The sequence below is a fragment of the Anopheles moucheti genome, chromosome X (assembly GCF_943734755.1).
Source record: "Anopheles moucheti chromosome X, idAnoMoucSN_F20_07, whole genome shotgun sequence".
NCBI lineage: Eukaryota > Metazoa > Arthropoda > Insecta > Diptera > Culicidae > Anopheles > Anopheles moucheti.
In genome coordinates this window covers 10,168,353-10,188,174 of record NC_069142.1, presented here as the reverse complement: position 1 = coordinate 10,188,174, position 19,822 = coordinate 10,168,353, and the positions used below count along the sequence as shown (strand labels likewise).

General features: G+C 46.0%; 2 protein-coding genes across 9 annotated transcripts; both read left to right on the top strand.

The window, feature by feature from the left end:
• The first annotated feature begins 1,295 nt into the window (after positions 1–1,295).
• Positions 1,296–6,220, top strand: LOC128307060 (uncharacterized). Its single transcript, XM_053044777.1, has 4 exons — positions 1,296–2,953; positions 3,999–4,019; positions 4,351–4,463; positions 5,237–6,220. Exons 1-4 carry the CDS (start codon positions 1,327–1,329, stop codon positions 5,510–5,512), a joined length of 2,037 nt encoding a protein of 678 aa, XP_052900737.1. The 5' UTR covers positions 1,296–1,326; the 3' UTR covers positions 5,513–6,220.
• Positions 6,221–8,124: 1,904 nt separating this feature from the next.
• Positions 8,125–19,764, top strand: LOC128306310 (uncharacterized). 8 transcript variants are annotated; one of them, XM_053043770.1, is made up of 7 exons: positions 8,125–8,162; positions 8,646–9,413; positions 15,327–15,616; positions 16,293–16,477; positions 16,549–16,702; positions 16,776–16,943; positions 17,653–19,764. In XM_053043770.1, the coding sequence occupies exons 3-7, from the start codon at positions 15,334–15,336 to the stop codon at positions 18,999–19,001; spliced, it is 2,139 nt and encodes a 712-aa protein (XP_052899730.1). In that variant the 5' UTR covers positions 8,125–8,162; positions 8,646–9,413; positions 15,327–15,333; the 3' UTR covers positions 19,002–19,764. The 8 variants fall into 8 exon arrangements, with proteins under 8 accessions (XP_052899730.1, XP_052899729.1, XP_052899725.1 ...); XM_053043769.1 differs by having other exon boundaries at positions 8,150–8,295; XM_053043765.1 differs by lacking the exons at positions 8,125–8,162; positions 8,646–9,413 and adding exons at positions 11,575–11,658; positions 12,411–12,650.
• The last annotated feature ends 58 nt before the right edge of the window (positions 19,765–19,822 follow it).

The window sequence follows — 19,822 nt, the reverse complement described above, 5'->3', positions numbered from 1 at the left end:
TGTGTGTGGAAATGCGCGAGGAATGTGGGTTTGGGGGGCTCTGTAGGCAGAGTTAAAGTAGTTAAGCGAGCCGAGCCGAAATTTGTTGCGAAACGGTGTGCCGAGACGCGATACAAAACAACAACCAACAACCAACAACAACAACAACCAAAGTGGCAAAGCACCACAACTCCAAAACGTGTTGTGAAGGATTATATAAAAGCGAGGGCTATTTTGTTTTAATGAACATCGTCCTTTTTAGCCACCCAAGGTGGTGGGTAAAGCGTGTGTGGGGGTTTGGAGGAACGATTGCAAGATACGCACTGCTTTTCGGGGAGGTGGTGAAGGGTCGAAGGTGAAACAGAGTAGCTCCCCCTCGCTTCATCAACTTGTCTCCTTCTCTCACATTGTGACGCTCGCGCGTTGAAGGAGCAAAGAGCGAAGAAAAACAAGTGTCATGGAGCTTTGCTTAGGGGTAAAGGGGGGTGGGGGTTGGAGAATGAATGATGGCGATTTTGGAAAGAGGGAGAGAGAGAGAGAGAGAACGAGTTAGATGTAGTGTGCGAGGGAACGGTGGGCGCGAAGGGAAATCATGCGTACGTGAGTTTCTGTGTGCTTGCGTGTGAAAGTAGTAAAAGAACTGACGTGAAAAACTGTAGTTTGCTGGATGGGAAAATGAAGGTGGAAAGTGAGGAAGAAGCTACTAAAAGGTAGAAAATTGTGGAAAAGAATAAGACAATTGTTGAGCAAAAGAATAGGGGAGGTGGCGTTCTATATCTAATGCAGGATGAGCTAATTGTTGTACGTCATCTAATGCACATTTGTGTGTTCCGTTTTTCTGATAAAAAATATCAAACAACAACAACAACAACACAACAACCAACAACCAAAAAAAGAAAAGAAAAACTACCCCTTAAAGATGATCCCCATGTGTGTATGTGTGTGACAGTTTTGTTAATATTCTTTCTCTCTCTCTCTCTCTCTCTCTCTCTCTCTTTCTCTCACTCTCTCTCTCTCTCTCTGTCTGTTATTATTGTTTCTTTTCTGCTTGTTGTGGTTTTTGTTATCTTCGCTAACTCATGGTGGTGTTTGCTTGCCTTTATTTTCCGTCGTGCCTTCCCTCATGCATCAATCAAAAACAACAACCCCCCCCCCCCCCCCCCACCAACCCCTCCCTTGATCCATCCGGTCCCCTCACCCCCATTTCATCAGCGAAAACATGAAATCCACTCATTGACCTCACACCCTCCCACCCCACCCTCCAACCCATTCAAACAACCCCCAAACACACCCCCCACCCCAACGAAACAAAACAAAAAAAAAACAAACATACACCAGATACACACGATGGAGCAATGCAATAACGATCGTCCTTGTGTTATCAGTAGTGGAAACTTTTTTCCCCAGAACTCCAAGTCGAAACAGCAGCAGCAGCAGCAACACACACAGGCAATCAGCAAGCATCTAACGCAAAAGGATGACCCCCATCTGCACAGCCCGCACCACCAGGATCAGTCGTCGCTCGGCGAGATTGAGGTGATTCTCGTGCAGCAGCACAAACAGGACGCCCTATCGGTGATCATCCATCCGCAGGAGAGCATGCAGCAGATCAACATGTGCCTGGGCAGCCAGAACCCGGGCTCGGTCGACTCGATGATGTCGTCCGACTTTCAGACGCTCTCGCCGATGCACGACCGGGACTCGCCGGTCAGCCTCAACACGAACACCTCCTACGCGACGCTGACGCCCCTGCAGCCGCTGCCCCCGATCTCGACGATGTCGGACAAGTTCGCGTACTCGATCGGTGGCAACATCTGCGAGGCCTTTCCGGGCATCAACAGCGGTGCGGTCGGTGTCAACATCGAGATCAACTCCTGCTACAACCTGGAAAAGCTCGGCGTCATACATTCGCCGGTGCATCTGAGCGCGGTGCAGGAACTGTCGCCGGACGGTGGCGATGTGCACGGGCACCACCATCACCATCAGCATCCGCACCACCACCATCACCATCACCATCCGGATGTGCTGCAGGAGAAGGGCACGTGCGGGCTGAAGGATGGGCTCAAGGATCATCTGTCCGCCAGCGAGAAGGACACGCTCGCGGACGATGGCGGGAAGGGTGGCGGTGGAGGTGGTGGCGGCGGTGGCGGTGGAGGCGGCGGGGGAGGAAGTGGCAGTGGGGGCAGTGGGGGAGATCAGTGCATTTTGGTTCGTGCCTCGCCGCTGCCGCCGAGCCTCGGTACGATCGACGATCGGTTCCTGGGGTCGGCGAAGGGTGCGGAGCTGGTGGTGCGGCACCCGAAGGACGATGGGGAACAGTTTAGCGGCACAGTGCAATACCTGGAACACCCGAACGGGTCGGATGTGCTACACGGCACCAACGGTACCGGACCCGGCGGTGGTGATAGTAGTGGTGGCGGCGGAGGTGGCGGCGGCGGTGGCAGTGGCGGTGTGGGAGGCATCCTGACAGGCAAGGAGCACCATCAGTCGGTGTTTCTTAACAAGTCTTTCAGTTCAAAAACCAACATAAGCGACCTTAACCTGTGTAAAGAGATTGTTATCGACGACGTGTACGAGGAGTCGGAGCTGGACCACGTGAAGCTGGAGGAGAAAAAGCTGGAGGAATCGTGCAATCAACAACTGACCAATGGGGGCGGCCAGGGCGGCGGGCTCGGGGGCGGCAAGAGTGGGTCGTGCGTGTCGCTCGGGGACGTCGGCTGCATAAACGGTGACATCGAGGAGATCAACACGAAGGAGCTGGCCCACCGGATCAGCTCCGAGCTGAAGCGCTACAGCATCCCGCAGGCGATCTTCGCCCAGCGGGTACTGTGCCGGTCGCAGGGCACGCTGTCCGATCTGCTCCGGAACCCGAAGCCCTGGTCGAAGCTGAAGTCCGGCCGCGAAACGTTCCGCCGGATGTACAAATGGATACAGGAACCGGAATATCAGCGAATGTCCGCACTCAGGCTCGCAGGTACATTTGCCCATTTCCGTGGGTTGCCCTTGTGTGCCATGTGTTTCGTGTGTGTGCATCTTTCTGTTTACGTACATGTTTCTTTGTGGATCTGTGTATGTGTGTGTGTGTGTGTTTATGCGATAAAACACATACGCGCATGAATGCACACAATACCAACACTAGTCAGCAAAGCACGCTTGCTTACCTTTACACACTTCGGTTTTAATCCTTTGTTACAACACACTAGTAACTAGTATCTGTGATGAAATTTATTGTTTTAGCTTTATTTTATGATTTATTAACTAGTTTGTAAGCACCACTACCTCTGCATCTCAGTAAATCAAATGCTCCAACTGCGATAAACAATGTTTTTATTTTCGTTCTCTTTTATATTCGTTGGTTTTCCCCTGCGTTTCGTTCCTTTTCTTTATCACTGTCGTATACTTTTGTTGTTGTTGTGCGTGTATTGACACTTAGTAGTAACTAGAGATGGGCAAAATTGGCTTTAAGAAAAAATCCTTTCGGAGCTGGTTCTGTACGGGTTCGAAAGCATTCGAAGCAATTTACAGCAGGTAAGTGCAATCGGAATCTTCCGACACTGGTGGAATCTTTTAGAACGAACTAATCCGCTGGAACAGTTTGAAGCTGTCTTTGGAAAGCTCTAATCGGTTCCGATAAGTTTCAACAGTTCCGAACGGCCGGATCCTTTGATTACATTTCCCCGAAGCTCACCAACAAACCCATCACTACTAGTAACGTTCACTGTTAATGACAGTTCGCCATCTTTGCGCTCCGAGATTAGCCCATTGTTTACTTTCGTTTTCTGCTTTTTTTCGCATTGTTTCACTCGTGCTTTTTTGTTATTTATTTAAAAAAAAACTGTATTAGATTTGGTTTATCCGCTTGTTGTGCTGCTAGCTCCGTTCAACTACTTTTGATGTTGTTCGTATTTTGGTTTGTTTGTTTGTAATAATGCCTAACCATTTCACACGGAGATGATCCGGTACCGAAATAATGATGGGTAATGTGTGTTTTTGTGATTTTTTTCTCTTCTCATTTCAAGCAACTCAATCGGCGAAACCAGGTTATTGTTCTTCTTTTTTCATGTACCTTCTTTTCTACCTTCGATGTCCTTTTGGTTCCAGCCATTCGGAAGTAGTTTTATCACCTGTTTCCTTCCTAATGATCCATTGTTCCTCCGTTGTCCTTTGTTATCGTATCGAAACATTTGCTAACCAAGATCTATTAACCATCTTTCTTCACTCATATTTATTTTCTACGCTTGCCACGATCAACAACAACAACTGCTACTACTACTACTTCTATTAACACCACTACCCCTCGGTCACTACGGTTGGATTGTGTTTGCGGTGTTTCTTTTTCTTATCTTTAAATACTAATCCACAAACTAACAGTTAACTCTAAGAAGCCAGAGGAACCCGAAAACCACGTCATGATGGGACACACGAAAAAACCTCGACTAGTTTTTACAGATCTGCAGAGAAGGACCCTTCAGGCAATTTTCAAAGTACGCAATATGCTCTCGATGTTGTTTAGAGTTCAGTGTGTGCGTGTGTGTTTATTGTTTTCTTTTCGTTTTATATTTTGTGTTCAAAATTTTATTTTCCACCGGAATAAGCGTACTGCGTTGTGTCCCGAGTTCTCGCTGCCCCTGAAAGTATGTTATATGGATTGCATATATTCCGGCGCACCTTAGCAAATGCTCAAATTTGTAGTGTTGCGTCAAGTGAACTTTTTAAGAATAGCCATTCATATGACTGTTATTAATAGAAGAGTCATTCATATGAATCTTCAGTGAACACTCAAAATATGAGTCGACTCTCAAATATCCATTAATTCTTGAAGATGATTCTATGAATCTATGAGTAATAATGAGTATATTCTTTGAGTTGAAAGATTTCTGAATTCAATTTCAGATTCACCCAACACTACAAATTAGACGTTTGGCTGTTGAAGGAAGCTAATATTTTATACTTTTCCTCCCTTCTGTTAAACACCGAATAGAACACTTTCTTTACTTTACTGAAAATTAGATGCCACGTAAGTTAATCGACATGAAAGAAAGTGTTTTATATGATCGTTGTTTTTCTTTGTTCCTTTTTTTTCCTCAATCTCGCTTGTAAACTTTTCGATTGGTTGATTCGTTTTGTTTTTTTTTCGATTTTCAATTCTTTTTTTTCTATTTATTTTACATTTACATCTTTTTTTGAACGGGTGAGCAAATTCCATGGCGTATCCTGGCGCGGTACAATGATCGGCTGCTTGATTTTGCATTTGCAGGAAACTAAGCGGCCTTCAAAGGAGATGCAAGTTACTATCGCTCGTCAGCTGGGACTGGAGCCCACCACGGTCGGGAACTTTTTCATGAACGCACGGCGACGCTCGATGGACAAATGGAAAGACGAGTCGATGAAAGGTCGAAGCAGCAGTAGTGACAATGTTATACTAGAGCACCTGAAGGACGATTCGTCCGACGAGAACCTGGGCTACGATAGTGCGTTCGTGTCCGGCGACGGTCCGCTGGAGCACAACTATCAGCAACACGTTCTCAACTAAAGCAAAGTAAACAAAAAAAAAACAACTTAAATCAATTCCCTTATTTAATTTATAAATTAACTAGAGAAAAAAAAAACAAAACAAACAAAACTAAAGCAAAGACAAAACAAAACGTCACGACTAAGGTTTAGTAGAGCAAAGCAAACAAGGTAATAAAAAAGAAAACAAATAGCCCCTCCCCTCCCCTAAAGCGCAAAGCAAAAGAAAATCGACGCTGGCGTAAACCACTAATCTAATGGAAAAAGAGTTGTAACAAGTTAGAGAGAAATCAATGCTAGATAAGGCAAATCAAACAAAATGGAAAGATTAAAGGAAAAAACAACAACAACAACAAAACAAGCAGCTAACTCAAGTGAAACACACAACACAAACATATAATAACACGGAAGTGAGAGAAGAAAAGAAGAAAAACCAAGAAAGAGAATAAAACCCAAACATATACACAAAACATAAGGAAGCACTCAACACGCATACCAACAAACAAGTACACTTTATGCCAGAAGTAATTGCAAAAAGAAACATTATGTAGGATTATTCAGAGTAATTGGAATAAAACAAGTAAAAGAAAACTATATGTATGGTGCAAAATTGGCGAACTAATCAGTAAAAGTGTAGGTGCAAAAACACACTGCAATTGCCACTTAAAATCTGAGTCTGAGCAAGCAAAACACTGAATTACAAAAAAAAACAAACGACCATAAAAAAGCAGTTAAAAGAGAGCTCTAAGAAAGAGAAAAAGAGGGGTAAATAATGCAACCAAAAAACAAAAGAAGACATAAGAGAAAAAAAACCATCGTAGGTGTGTGCTATCCCAAAGAGGAACGCTTGTGAGATAATATCGTATAAATTTTTTGCGGTTTTTCGTTTGCTGACTTATGAGAGAGAGAGAGAGAGAAAATGTGGAAAATAAGTACTATTGTTTGTTTCGTTTCAATTTATCCGTCTAAGTAAAGCAAGAAAGTAATATGGCGGAACGGTAGTTGAAAATCGTATATGAGCACTTTACGTCAAAACAGTACATTCCTCTAGCTTTACACACATACGAAAAAAGAAGAAAAAAAACACACACACATACACACAAAAAACCCACACTATATTACGTTACGTGATAGATTGGCTTATTTAAAAAAAGAATGAAAATACACATATACTGAACACTGAATACAAGCAAAAACAACAAAAAAAACTAATAATTAAATGCCTCCTGTAGTCTGGCTCACTCTCGAGAAGATGCTACCCGTATCCTGGCGGATTCTAGCGGAAACACGACATCAACCAAAATAAAAAAAACAAACAAGCAAACATAGAAGAAATCCTGCAATATGTAACTCAGCAAACAACAAACTAGGAGTAGAGAGACAACAACAAAAAAAAACAAAGCAAACCAGCAGAAAAATTCCAAAAATTGTACATGTACTGTAAAATTGAATGCCGTATCATTAAATGATTTCAAACAAATAGAGAAGAAAAGAAAACACCTCCCCTGTATTAAGTGTTTTGGTATAATCATTTGTTTTTCCCTTAAAGTCGCCTGCATGTTTCCTAGTTCGGCTTGTTCTCGTTACTTACAGCTTGAACATAAAGGAGGTTCAAGCTGAATTCTGCATTGCACTGCCTTCGATCGAACCAACAGTGAATGTACAGGTGGTTTTCGGAGGAAATGACTGTTTGCTTCTCGCCGGGAAAACTTCAAGTTCAAACTCTTTCCATATCACACACCGGGAACCGTGCGACAACCTGTCTGAAAACGACGAGATGTTTATGATCATACATGCGCGATGCGATATATGCTACGTTGAGACTATTTCTAGGTCAGATCGTTCGTCCAGTAACTAACACATGGTAGGGTCGATTGGAGGATGTTGCGATGCTGAGGTTATTTTAAGCCCACGTGTGTTTAGAGATCACATTCAAACTGCAGTCGAGCTTCAATATCAGGCATTGGGGAACACATTTCGACAAGCTGGCGAGATGTCGGTGGCAATGAATTTCAACTCGCACCTCATGTGGGTGAAGTTGTCACTATTGCTCTTCAAAGTAGTTCCCTATTTTTCACCAGATGATAGAATCGATTGTAGGCCGGTACGGATGTGATGCAGATGTTATTTTAAACCCACATGTGTTTGGAGATAGTCTAGCATCAAATACATTAGGAATCGGGGTCGATGGCAATGAAATTCAACTTTCACCGCATGTGGGAGAAGTTATCACTATTTCTCTACTAATTGTTACCACGTGTTTGCATTTGCAGTGCATTTTTCGCAGATGCATCCATTTGAGTGTGGAAAAGACTGACAAAAAATCATTCAAAAAGAATTCTAGATGTTTGGAGGAATATCACGACATCAGCCATAACGATCACATTTTGCATCATCTTCTGGCGAAAAATGATCCTAAAACAAAAACGATTTAATTTTCCATTCCAGGAAAAAAGTAAGATTACGCACAAAAAATCCTCATTGCCTAAATAAATATGGCTCACCCTGTGCTGTCACAGTTCGTGCCGACCACATCTGTCAACGGCAGCCTCAAACGAAGCGGCCCTTTTTTATTCCTTGCAAATAATGTACGTGTATGTGTGTTTCGCGGCAAGTATTAAATATGCGTTTGCGCATCGATCGTCTGACGACCAACGGACGGGAATAGTACGGTAATGCGTGCGGAACTCCTTTACGGTGATTGTTTATTTTGTGTGTGTGTGTTATTTTCTTCCTTGCAAATGTGGCATTTTCGGTGCGGCCAGGCAACAACAACAACACACGGCCTAAAACAATAAAAATCAGGTACGCCCGTCCCCACACAGGCAGCCCAAAGCGAAAGGCAACACACTCCAGCAAGCAAACCAATATAAAAAAAAACAATCAATCAAAACCGCCCGTAAACAATCAAATCATCAAATTAGGTGATAAAAATGTAGTTAAAATCAATTATAATTTACCAGTGCGGGTTTGTCTCGTGAAAGACCGTAAAACCGCAAAACGTGATTAACAATCAAAATACACACACACAAACACCTACACGCGCAAGTGTGGCGGGATAGTGGCGTACTACGTGGGTGCGTGTGTGTGTGTGCGAGTGTATATTTTATTAATTAATAGTTTTATCCTTTTTTTCCATACTACCGGAACAATAGATCGTTCGTACTTTGACGTAAGCGGTCGCCTGCTGTCAAGCACGTTTCGTGAGCATATTGTTTTTCTTTCCTGCGTGCGAATATGTGTCTGTGCGTGTATGCGATTTTTCATACCAACAAGGCGTTTGCTTAAAACATTGTGCGAAGAAGAAGCGTTTGTTTTACGCATTTCTAGTGAACCCGTGAACGGATTTCTTCTCTTATCTTGCCGTGCGTAGCTTTCGCACACGAAGAAACATTCGCTTTATAAGGCCGAACGTGTGTGTGTGCGTGTGTTTCTGTGCGCATTTAATGCTATCGCCTATTGTTTGTGTTTAAACAATAAAAACAAATAGTGAACACCCGCTCCTATTCCAACCAAGGTTTTGAAAAGAAAGAAGATCTGCGAAAACACCAGGCGTGTGTGTGTGTGGTTCCATGTTGATAAGAGTGTGCGACGACTGCTTATAGCGGGTGATAGCCATTGTCCCATCAAGTGCCAAGTGACAGGACAATCAGGCACCGTTCCTCATTCAGCTACATCGTGATTCAACCCATTCCACCCATATCAAACCCAATCCTGCGTGTCTGCAATCAAACAAGCTTAAGGAAAGCGAAGAAACGTATCGATATATACATATATACATAGAGACACAAACACACACGCATTGTGGCTGAGACGGCGGGCGCAACTGCAATTGCACTTTAGGCTGTTGGTAAGGAGCGGGGCGCAGGGAACGAACGGGGAGACACAGAGGATCCGATTGTGGGTGAAGGCGCCGGACGAAGGTTAGTATAGAACGATTTTTGTTTTTCCGTAATTCCTTGACCCCGCTATCTTGCTTCCCATTTTAGCCACATTAGAAACCCGAAAATAAAATAGACACTAACCTTCCTGCTGCACAATAACGAAGGAAACAGAAAAATTAAACAACCCCCACCCCACCCCGTTACGACCTCGACAGACGCTCACATAGGTGAATGACGAACCATTACCGATCAACGCATTTTCAGATGCAATTGCAATGCTATATGCATCTCGGAACTTCTTCACCCTTTTATGTCTTTCTCTCACAACCGACACCCGCCCCAATGCCCTGTCCTTCAAAGGGGGTGGTGAAGTTACTCCCACCACAATTGAGGCAAACCGAACCGCAACTTGATGTTGGGGTGGTGTGCGTGTCCATTGTATATATATATATATACATGTATGCGAAGGAAACACCGATGCACTTTCTTGCGGCGTGCATCTTGCCACACGGCGGACAATAGATTCTGAGATTTCACGATGCAACTAAGCAAACGCAGATACGCATACACCCACATATATACTGGACAGAGATGTAATCGGGCACAAGCGACACAAGACAAACGAACGAGAGTACATATACCAAAGTGCAAATGCGAATGGACCACCTCCACTGCAACCTTCACGTCACCTTTTTCTCGAACGACCGACGAGACCAGAGGAAGACGAAAGATAGTTCAAATGAGACGATATCATCCTTGACAAAGCAGTAATTGCCCAGCAGCAATCTTGCCGAAAAATCGGACAGACAAAACCAGGAGTGTCCAGCTCCTTCCAAAAGCGCCCTTATTCACATCTCAACATCTTTCGTCTAAACATTTGAATACTGGAATTACTAAGCGTTCAAAGGTGGTTACTTTATGAACCAATTCGCAGAGCTAGATTATATTTGATTATTCGTTTGGATTTGCTATTTATGGAATAACTATGTAAAAGTCATGCATAACCTGCGGAGAAATTGTATGAATATCAAAAAGTAATTGGGATTGGACGAAGTCAGATCTAGTCGAAATGATTCCTCCAGTAGTTCTAGGGTGTTGTTTGCGACCCCCCCCCCCCCCCCCCCCCCCCCCCCCTCAAGGATGGGGAGATTATTGAAGGGCGAGAGTAAAATTGCACCCCGTAGCAACAAGGCCGGAATGGAGCTGCATCCAAAACGAAGCGAAAAAAGAGCACATGCGATGCCTATATGTAGAATAATGCGTATTGTAAAAGAGGGCATCACACATCGAGCGTACGGACAAAGGGTCGAACAGAGGGAAACCAGACATCAACCACCTCCAGGAGTGCAATATGGTTGCAGTTAAAAAGCAGTTTAAACCCCCCCGCCGTACGTGTGTGTGTTGGTTTTTTTTTGCGTTCTTTTTAGTATTAAAAAGAATAATAATCGGGTTGGTGATGCAAAGTGCACGCCTGCATCGGGATGGGTGGGTTTTGTTCAGCGTGATCGATGGCGCCAGCAACGTTGGATGTGGAGAGGGTGAGATAATTTTAGAAAAAGTTCATCCCCCGCACACCGGCAATGCGGGGGCCGGCTTTTTGTTCCAAAAAAAGAAAACAAAACTTCAACCAACCAATTGTTCTCCGAATGTTGGGGATTCAAGTAGAGAGGGGGGTTGAACGTTGAATTTCTTAAGGATCTCAGCAAGGGGTTTTGCTTCCATCTACCGCTTATGGCTCTCCCGTGCCGCTGTTCTCTTTTACCAGCAAACAACGCGCCGTTACTGAGGCTTGGCGTGGCTATGTGATGCAATTATTAAACAACTTTCGTCATATGTATGAATTTCTTTTCACACCATCATCTTCGACGGGGAGGCAGATCTGTGTTACAAGCGTGTGCGGAGGGTGGTTTTGGGGTGGGTGGGCTGGTGTGTGTGGCAAGGTATAGGCAATAAACGATCGCAACCACGATGCCGACGACGACGTTGTCCGAGCCCGAAGATAGTTTATGCTAGCCCACAATTCGCAAGGAGCACACACCGTAGAATTCCCCATCCGTACACACAGACACACACACACGCGATAGGGCAAGCGCATGACCCTGCCGGCGGCTCAGAGTGGGCCTGAAGAAGTAGCAGCAGCAGCAGCAACACACAAAACAGGCAAAGACGTCGTCGCTTCATTTCTTCGCTAACTCCGTGCGGAAGAACAACGCGTTGTCGTCTTCTCCTGCTGTTTGTTGCTGCTGCTGCTGCTGCTGCCGTTGCTGCTGCTGCTGCTGCTCTGGTGCGCCTGTTGTGTACTGTGTGTGTGCGTTTTGTGTACTTTTTTTTCGATCATTGCGTGTGTGTGTGTGTTGTATTGTGAAAAAATCGCGATTTTTTTGTTTATAAATCCCTGCGCGTTGTTCGCGTAAACCGTGTGCGTTTCTGTGAGCCGGGCGTTACTGTGGTGTGCGTGCGTGCGTGCGTGTGTGTGTGTGTGTGCGTGTGCGGTGCGTCCGTGTGTCTCGAGGCTGTCCTATCGGCTTTCCATCTGCTCTACAGAAGCGTATGCGGGGCCCAGTCAAGGGGAGGCAGGGAGAAGACGAGGGTGGTCAGTTAGGGGTCAACAAATTTCTAAGGGGTAATAATGCATAAAGCAATCCATACAGATAGTCGCACTGTACCGAATTTGGATCATTTATACCAATTCTAAGCTCAAACCTATTGAAGGTTGTTTAAAATTGTTACCTATATTTTGTAGCAAATTTTTTGTTAAAAATTTAATACAAGCAAGAAATTCTAAATCACCCGCCCCAGAAAACAGCCTCCCTCAGCGCTTCTCACTCACTGAGGCCGTTCGAATTCGCCTTCGTTGACGGATCGGAACAGCTTGATTAGACGCACAGATTGAATTCAGCAAACTTTCTTATTTGAATTGGCTCAAAACTCCCATCCCCAAAAACCGTTAGTAAAAGCATAAAAGAAAGGAATTTTTTTTTCGCAAAATTTCTCAAAATTTACAAAACAAATTTAAAAACCCTCCCCCAACGACAGGCACTGCAGCGTCGCACCGCACACAAGCCGAACAAAACGAAGCGAATAGCAAACAACAAAAAAAAGTCCCGTAAAGTAAACGAAGAAAACGAAGAATCCCGCAGAAAACGAGATTGAAGAAGACGAAGAAGAAAAGAGAAGAAAAAGAAGAGGAAAAAGAGCAAAAGAAAAAACGGGCCCCAAAAGCCATAAAGCCATGTTCTCGATTGAATCCATTTTAAAGTCTCAAATCTCACAGAGGTAGTGTAGCACGTCCCTGGTTCCGTTCCAGCGCACAACAGGATATGTTTTTTGTGTTTCAAAGCCGTCGAGCAAACTTGATGAGGAAACTGGTGGCCCCGGGGCGGGTCATGATTAGTATTGCCGTTTTGCAAAAGTTTCAAACGACCAAAGAAGCAATCGAACGCTGTCGAGGTGAGGAAACCACATCAACAACAACAACAACAACAACAACCAACAACAAGCAAAACCAATTAAAAAAAAATCAACAACAGCAACAACAACAAAAAAAAAGACAACCAACAAGAACGACAACAACAATTCGAGAGAAAACAAAAACAAGTTTGCCGGGGGGAAAATAAAAGAACATGGATGTACCAAACAAAAAATAATGAAGAAGAAAAAGAAGACGAAGAAAATGGAACGACTCGAAATGAAGAAGAAACAGAAGAACAGAAACAGAAATGAACAAAACAAAGCAAACAATAACAAAACAAAAACAATATGGAAACAAGACACAATTTCTTTATCTCTTACGGACTAGTCCGACAGAGTTGGCAAAAACAAACAAGAAAATGAATGTGTTTGAACGATGCTTTTAACAATACTTTAAACCGCTTAGCGCAAAAGTTTGGTGCCAATAATTGGCCTTTTTTGGTAGGTTGATCAGTGAACAGCTCGGTGTGTGGGAAAATTTACCATTTTCCAGTCCGCGATGGGTTGAGGAAGGAAGGGGGGGGGGGGGGAGGGAATAGCGGAATAAGGAGGTAGAAAAGGGAGACGTGGAGGCCCGCCCAAGAAAGTCCACCCGCATTACACGCGCGCGCGATGCACAAAACGAAGCGGTTAGTTGTTTAATAGCAACTCCCGGCCCCGTATATGACGCTGTGCCCGTGTACCGTGTGAGGAGCCGGAGGGGGGGAGGGAGGGGGTGGAATTAGGAAAATGGGAGGTACGTGTGGGGGTTGGGTGGCTTAAGAACGCATCCGGCATCGGCGCACTTTCCACCCCTCCGCACGGTGTGTGAGTGCGTGTCTGCGTGCGTGTTTCCGAAAGCACACTTTTCCAGCACACTGCAGCAACCGAAAGGGGACAGTGCGGTGGGAAAAACTGTCGATTTTCCACCGTACCTTCACTCTCCCATGCCTTTCCCCTTTAACCCACCCCCCCCTCCCCAGTGAGCTAAACAGGGGGTGGGTTCGGGCGTGCTTTGATAGTTGCTACCAAAGGCGCGCACTATTATTAAACAACGAACGCGCTTCGGCGGGCACAATTAACCGTTTTTAAACAAATCACGGACACGGCCATAGTTGGTGGTGGGCCTGGAAGTGTTTTCAGCCAGGAGGTTCAAGCGTTTTCAAGCGAGTTTTTAGATATTTTTTTTAAACAACAATTTCACGAAGAAAAAGAATTTTTAATGTGATTTTAACAAAATCAAACAGAAGAAAGGTATGGAAGTGGTGGTTTTGCTAAACGACCGGTGGTATGCTTTACTGCGTATAAACATCAACGGAATAGATACATTTTTTTTTCTCCCCAAACTCGAATGGATCACAACCTCTAGCGCCAATGTTCTATTTTTGCACAGAATATCGCTTGTTTTACGACATGGAAACGCTTTGCGAAACGACCATTGCGGTTGGAATATCGAAAATCACACACAGCACACGCCGGATGCATTTGCAAATACGCCAAGTGTTTGCCATAAACACGGTAATTGGCAATAGAGTAAGCGCTTTACATAGCCCCAGTGAGCGTGTGATCGTTCGACCGCTTCCATAGCCGTTTGCGATAGCCGAGCGGTCCTTTGTCACTTTATCCCCGTCGACCGGTTGTTTTCGGGGTTCAATTCTCCGTTTCGCTTATCCCGGGCGCGGGGGAGAGGCTCTCTTTATCATCCGCTTTTTATTCCGATGTTTGTGTGAGTGCGTGTCTGTGTGTTTTATTGATTTGTGGTTGTTGGTGAAACGGGGAAATAATATGAAAAAGACACGGGGAAAAATGGAAGACGAAGAATAAAAAAACAACAGGTTTTTATTAAAGCTTTCCGATCAACTTAAAAACAACAATTGAAAGGCCTGCTTTTCGTAAGCATTCAATTGTTTATAAAAACGCACGCTATTCTAAGGCGTACGCGCAGTGTTACGGAAGAGGAGAAAACAGTTTTGTCGTCGATTGCTCTCTTGATCTGTGGTTAGGAAATGATGTTTTCAAGGATGTGCTCTAAACGGTTGTTTGATTGCTTGCGATCTCCGGTATGACGAAAAGTACAAGACAGGAGGGGAAGGAGGAGGAAGAGGAGGAGGAGTAGGAGGAGATGAAGGATCTTGAGAAGGATCAGCGAAAAAAAAAAACGTCACCAACATCATTTGCGATCGAGTCTCCTTCCTCTCAGGATCTCTCTTTGTCCCTCTCAATCTCGCCCTCTCTTTTCTCTATCTCTCTCTCTCTCTTGACTTACAACATATAGTGTTCTTCGCCCGATTTGCTTTTTCCCCCAAATACAAGATAAAGAATGATAATCTCTCTATAGAAATAAATAACGCAACGTGTCAAGTCGAACCAGTTTAATTAGCCGGGAGTTTGCGCCTGCTTGCTGCTCCTCTTTTTTTTTCTCTCCCCTCTCTCTCTCTCTCTCTCTCTCTTTCTTTTTTCTCTCTCTTTCTCTCGCTCTCTTATCCACGGATCTCGGTGCAGAGTTAGGATGCAGATACAGCACGTGCGGGATCTGTGCGCGGTGCCAGGGGCGGCGGCCGAGCTCAACTGTACCGGTGACATCCTATCCGTGCAGAACCTGCTGCCGCAGCTAGCGGCACCGGAGAACAAACCTCACCAGTGCCAGCAGTGCTTGAAGAGCTTCTCCTCCAACCACCAGCTGGTGCAGCATATTCGCGTGCACACGGGCGAGAAGCCCTACAAATGTTCCTACTGTGATCGGAAGTTCAAGCAGCTTTCCCATGTGCAGCAGCACACCCGTCTGCACACCGGTAACGTGTCGCGGTAGTTGCCGCGTTCGACCCGACCACTTCGGCTAAACGGGCGGAGGTCCGCATTCTACGTGCGCCCGCGAGCTCTGGCGATCAGAAGTCGCGCCGAATTCCTCAATGTGAGTGTGGGTGGTTGTGTGCGTGTGTGTGTTGGGTTGTGGTGCCACACACCGCCGCACTAGCACGATTATGATGAAGGCTCCGCGTAGGTTAGTATGGGCTTGGTGGGAGCACACTCTGGAAGACTTTCCGAGGTGGAGCGTGCGTCGGTAAGTATGTGACGGCTCCCCAAAGCGAGTGACACGGAGGTCACCGGACAGGTGAGGTTATCCTAGGTGTATAAGCCAACCAGATTCACCACTTGGGATTGGCCCTGAGCGTATGGGCCCTTACCTTTAAAATACAAGCTGCATAATACCTTCACTCTACACCGCAAACCAACTACGAAACAAAGTACGACTGGCATTCTATAGTGTTGTAGTGCGGTTTTGAACTGTGTACGATTAGTTTTAAGTACAACCAGCACTCCGTTACCGAAAGCAACTCCCCCAGAACGGATACTCCTGGACGCTGTTTTCTGTCGCGAGTGTTCCCCATTATTATTACATGCATCTCTCTGCAACACACCTACTCTACTACCTCTTGGCTAAACTACATCTTTTCTCGCTGCGTATAGGCGAACGCCCTTATAAGTGCCATCTGCCGGACTGTGGCCGTGCTTTTATTCAGCTTTCCAACTTGCAACAGCATCTGCGCAACCACGATGCGCAGGTCGAGCGGGCCAAAAGCCGCCCGTTTCACTGCAACCTGTGCGGCAAGGGCTTTGCGACCGAGTCCAGCCTGCGCACTCACACTTCGAAGGTAGGTAGTGCCGGGGGTTCCTTGGAGTCCAACATAATAAAGCATACTAATTGTGTTTTTTTGTTTTGCAGGAGCTTCAGTTGCATCTGGGTGTGCTGCAGCAGCATGCCGCCCTGATCAGCAACTCGAACAGCGTCACCTGTAACGTGTGCAGCAAGATCTTTCTCGGCGTCGAAGCACTGAACGAGCACATCAAGTACACGCACAAGGAGGTGGCAGGTATGGGTGAGGCATCCCGGTTGGCGAACCTTGGGCGGGCGAGTAGAGATTGCTGACAGAACGTTTTTTCCTCTTACAGTCAAGCGGCGTGTTGCAAACCATCCCTGCCCGATGTGCGGGAAGCATTACGTCAACGAGGGTTGCCTGCGGAAGCATCTGCTGACACATCCACGCACACCGACGTTCCGTTCGAATCTTCAGATGTGGCCATGCTCGGTGTGTCAGGCGGTATTTACGCACGAATCCGGTACGTCACTGAGCCCGCTTTGGCCCCAAAACTCTCCTATTAGAGGGAGAGGATATACAACGTTTATCTTCTTGGAATTAGGAACTGCTTGGTCGCTAAACTTACTATATCAAACTAACTAAACTTACATTTTCTGGGAGCTCTTGTTCTTGTTGTAAAATAACGACCTACTAGCCCATAGCCGTAGACCATAGCCAACGGCCCGGATTAGTGTTGTGCTTAATGATAGTTTTGAGAAAAAGTCATTCGTATGAAACTTTATTCAGGAGTTGTTCAAATATGGAGTTTACACTTTACAAAAATCATGATTCCTCGGAGCAGTGGCGGATCTAGTCCCTTGGTACGATATTTTTTCGGATTGATAGAGATTCAGAATTATTCATTCTTGTTCAAAGATTTATTCAATCTGGATGGGATTTTTTCTTGGTCCTGCCATGTGGGAAAATTCAGTCAATCAAGTAAAGGCTATCAGCTCTCAGGTTTTTGTCAAATTCTGGCCCGTGTCAAAAGAATTAACTGAGATATGCGAATAGGAAAGAGTTTACTTGAAACTTTGTTATTTTTCGATGTAATCTCACGCTGGTCAATTATTTCCCGAACTTTTTATCAGAACTTGCTGAGATTTTAAGCTTAGTTCGAATATAGCGCAATATTTGTAATTGTTTCCAATATTTCCTCGAATAACCTTGTTGTTTTATTCACATTTTAGGTTTAATCACCCACATCGAACACATGAAGATGGACCCGAAACATCAGTTTGCCGCCCAGTACATGTTCACGAAGGCGGTGGTGGAACAGCGGGAAAAGGAATCGGCCGGCGGTGGTAGCAGTATGGTTGGCATGGGTGGCGTACCGGGCCTATCCACCTCGATGGTGACGGTGAAGGAGCTAGCGCACAACAGCATCTCGCCGCTAAACTATTCGGAAAATTCGTCCACGATGGGATCGGAAAAGAATGGCGAAAGTACGGGCGCTAGCGGCGGTGGCGGCGGTACCGGCGCAACAGGCGTCGGCGTAGGCGGCGGCAATAATGGTGGCGGTGGCGGTGCTGGTGGTAGCGGGGGTGGTGTGGCGACGGGTTCGGTGTTCGATAATCACCGTATGCCCAACCCGCACGGTTTACCCTTCGGTGGTAGCGGGGGCACCAACGGAGGGACCGGCAGCGGAGGTGGCGGCGGCGGAGGCGGCGGGAATGGGGGTGCGCTCGGTGGGACGAACGGTGGTACGAATGGTGTGGGTGGTGGCGGGATCTGCGCCGGTGGTAGCGCGATCGATAACAATAATAGTCAATTTTCGCGCATGATGATGATACAGGAGCCGAAGTTCGAGCCGGACCTGATGCTGAATGAGGGCACACCGTCGGCGGTGCAGGCGGCGGTGGTGAACCTAGCGACCGCGATGCGCATCGGGCAGACGTTCAAGAGCAACACGATGCACGGCGAGCTGCACGGTAACGCGAACCTCGGTCCGTTGAAGAAGAAAAGTAATATGCTTAATTTTAACGACACCAAATACACACTAGCTAACCGTCAAAAATATCCCGTGGCGTCTACAGAGTCGTCGATCGGTCAGAACCACTGTCCCGCTACCTCGGAGACGGCGATACGGATCCAGCAGGCGGAAGCGATCCTGCGCTCGCAGGCCGAGGCCGCGTTGCGCTTGGCGGTGTCCCAGGCCCAAGCCGTCGTGTCGTCCAACGCTGGCATTGGCAGTGGTGGTGGCGGTGTAGGAGGCGCGGGCGGTGGTAACGGTATCGGTGGTGGTGGTGGTCCGGGTGGGCCGGTCGGTGTGCAGCTCGGTGGCATGCTGGGGCACCATAATCCGCACGCGCTCGTTACCGGTCGCAGCTGCAACGAGGATGCCCGGACCGCCAACGACAACAACTGTGGCCAGTTCGATCCGACCGGCGAACATCTGCGGGCGGCCATGCGCGAACATCAGGCGCAGCAGCAGCAGGCGAACGATGATTGCCACCCGTTCGCCCACAGTCCCGTACCGCGCAACGGGCTGGACCTTACCGATGAGTTCCTAAAGAGTGAAAATGTGCTGAAGGGGTGAGAGTAGAGGACGCACTACTACCACCACTAAATCCCGCACCGCACCGAAGCGCCCGGCTCTAGGGCACAGCGAGAAGGAAGTGACGCACAATGGTAGCTTCCTTTTGTTTATTTTTTTAAATTTTTATTTTTAGAACGACTATTGTGGAGAGAGGTTGTGCACGAACGCAACGCGGAGTCAGTTATTATCTACCTTTGTAATGGTATATCAAATACTTTGGTGCATTTACTGTTTGTGGAGAGAATCAAAACGGATGGGAAGCGACACGGCGGACACCGGATGGAAGAATTTAAACAACTCCGCACACAATAGTAGAGAAAAGGATGTTAAACCCCTAGCAATCTTTGTCACGAATTTGCGAATGACCTTCACCGATTCGTCCAAAACACTTGGAAGCGCAACCAACCGGGGCATTCGCAACCAGAATATGAAGCATTATTTTGTTCGTTTGTTTTTGCGATAATGTAAAACTTTTAAGACTAAACAAAAACGACGAAACAAAGTGTAAGAGAATGGGGCACACGATGAGGAAGAAAGCGTACACAAACAAAAAAAAAACAAAAAACCGAATGTGAAGAAGAAAAAAAGGGACTCGATGTGTGAATTATTAAGCAAAACATGAATTATATGTATAAAATGAAAGCAAACAAACAAACAAACACAAAATAAACCGACAGATCCCCCCTTTTTTGCTGCATTATGCCACACTCGGAGCAAAAGAAGAAAAAAAAAACATTCGCTCCGAGCTCAAAAAACGGACAAAAACAACAACAAAAATATTCTGTTTGTTTCATTAACCTAGGGTTGATTGTAAAGAGAAA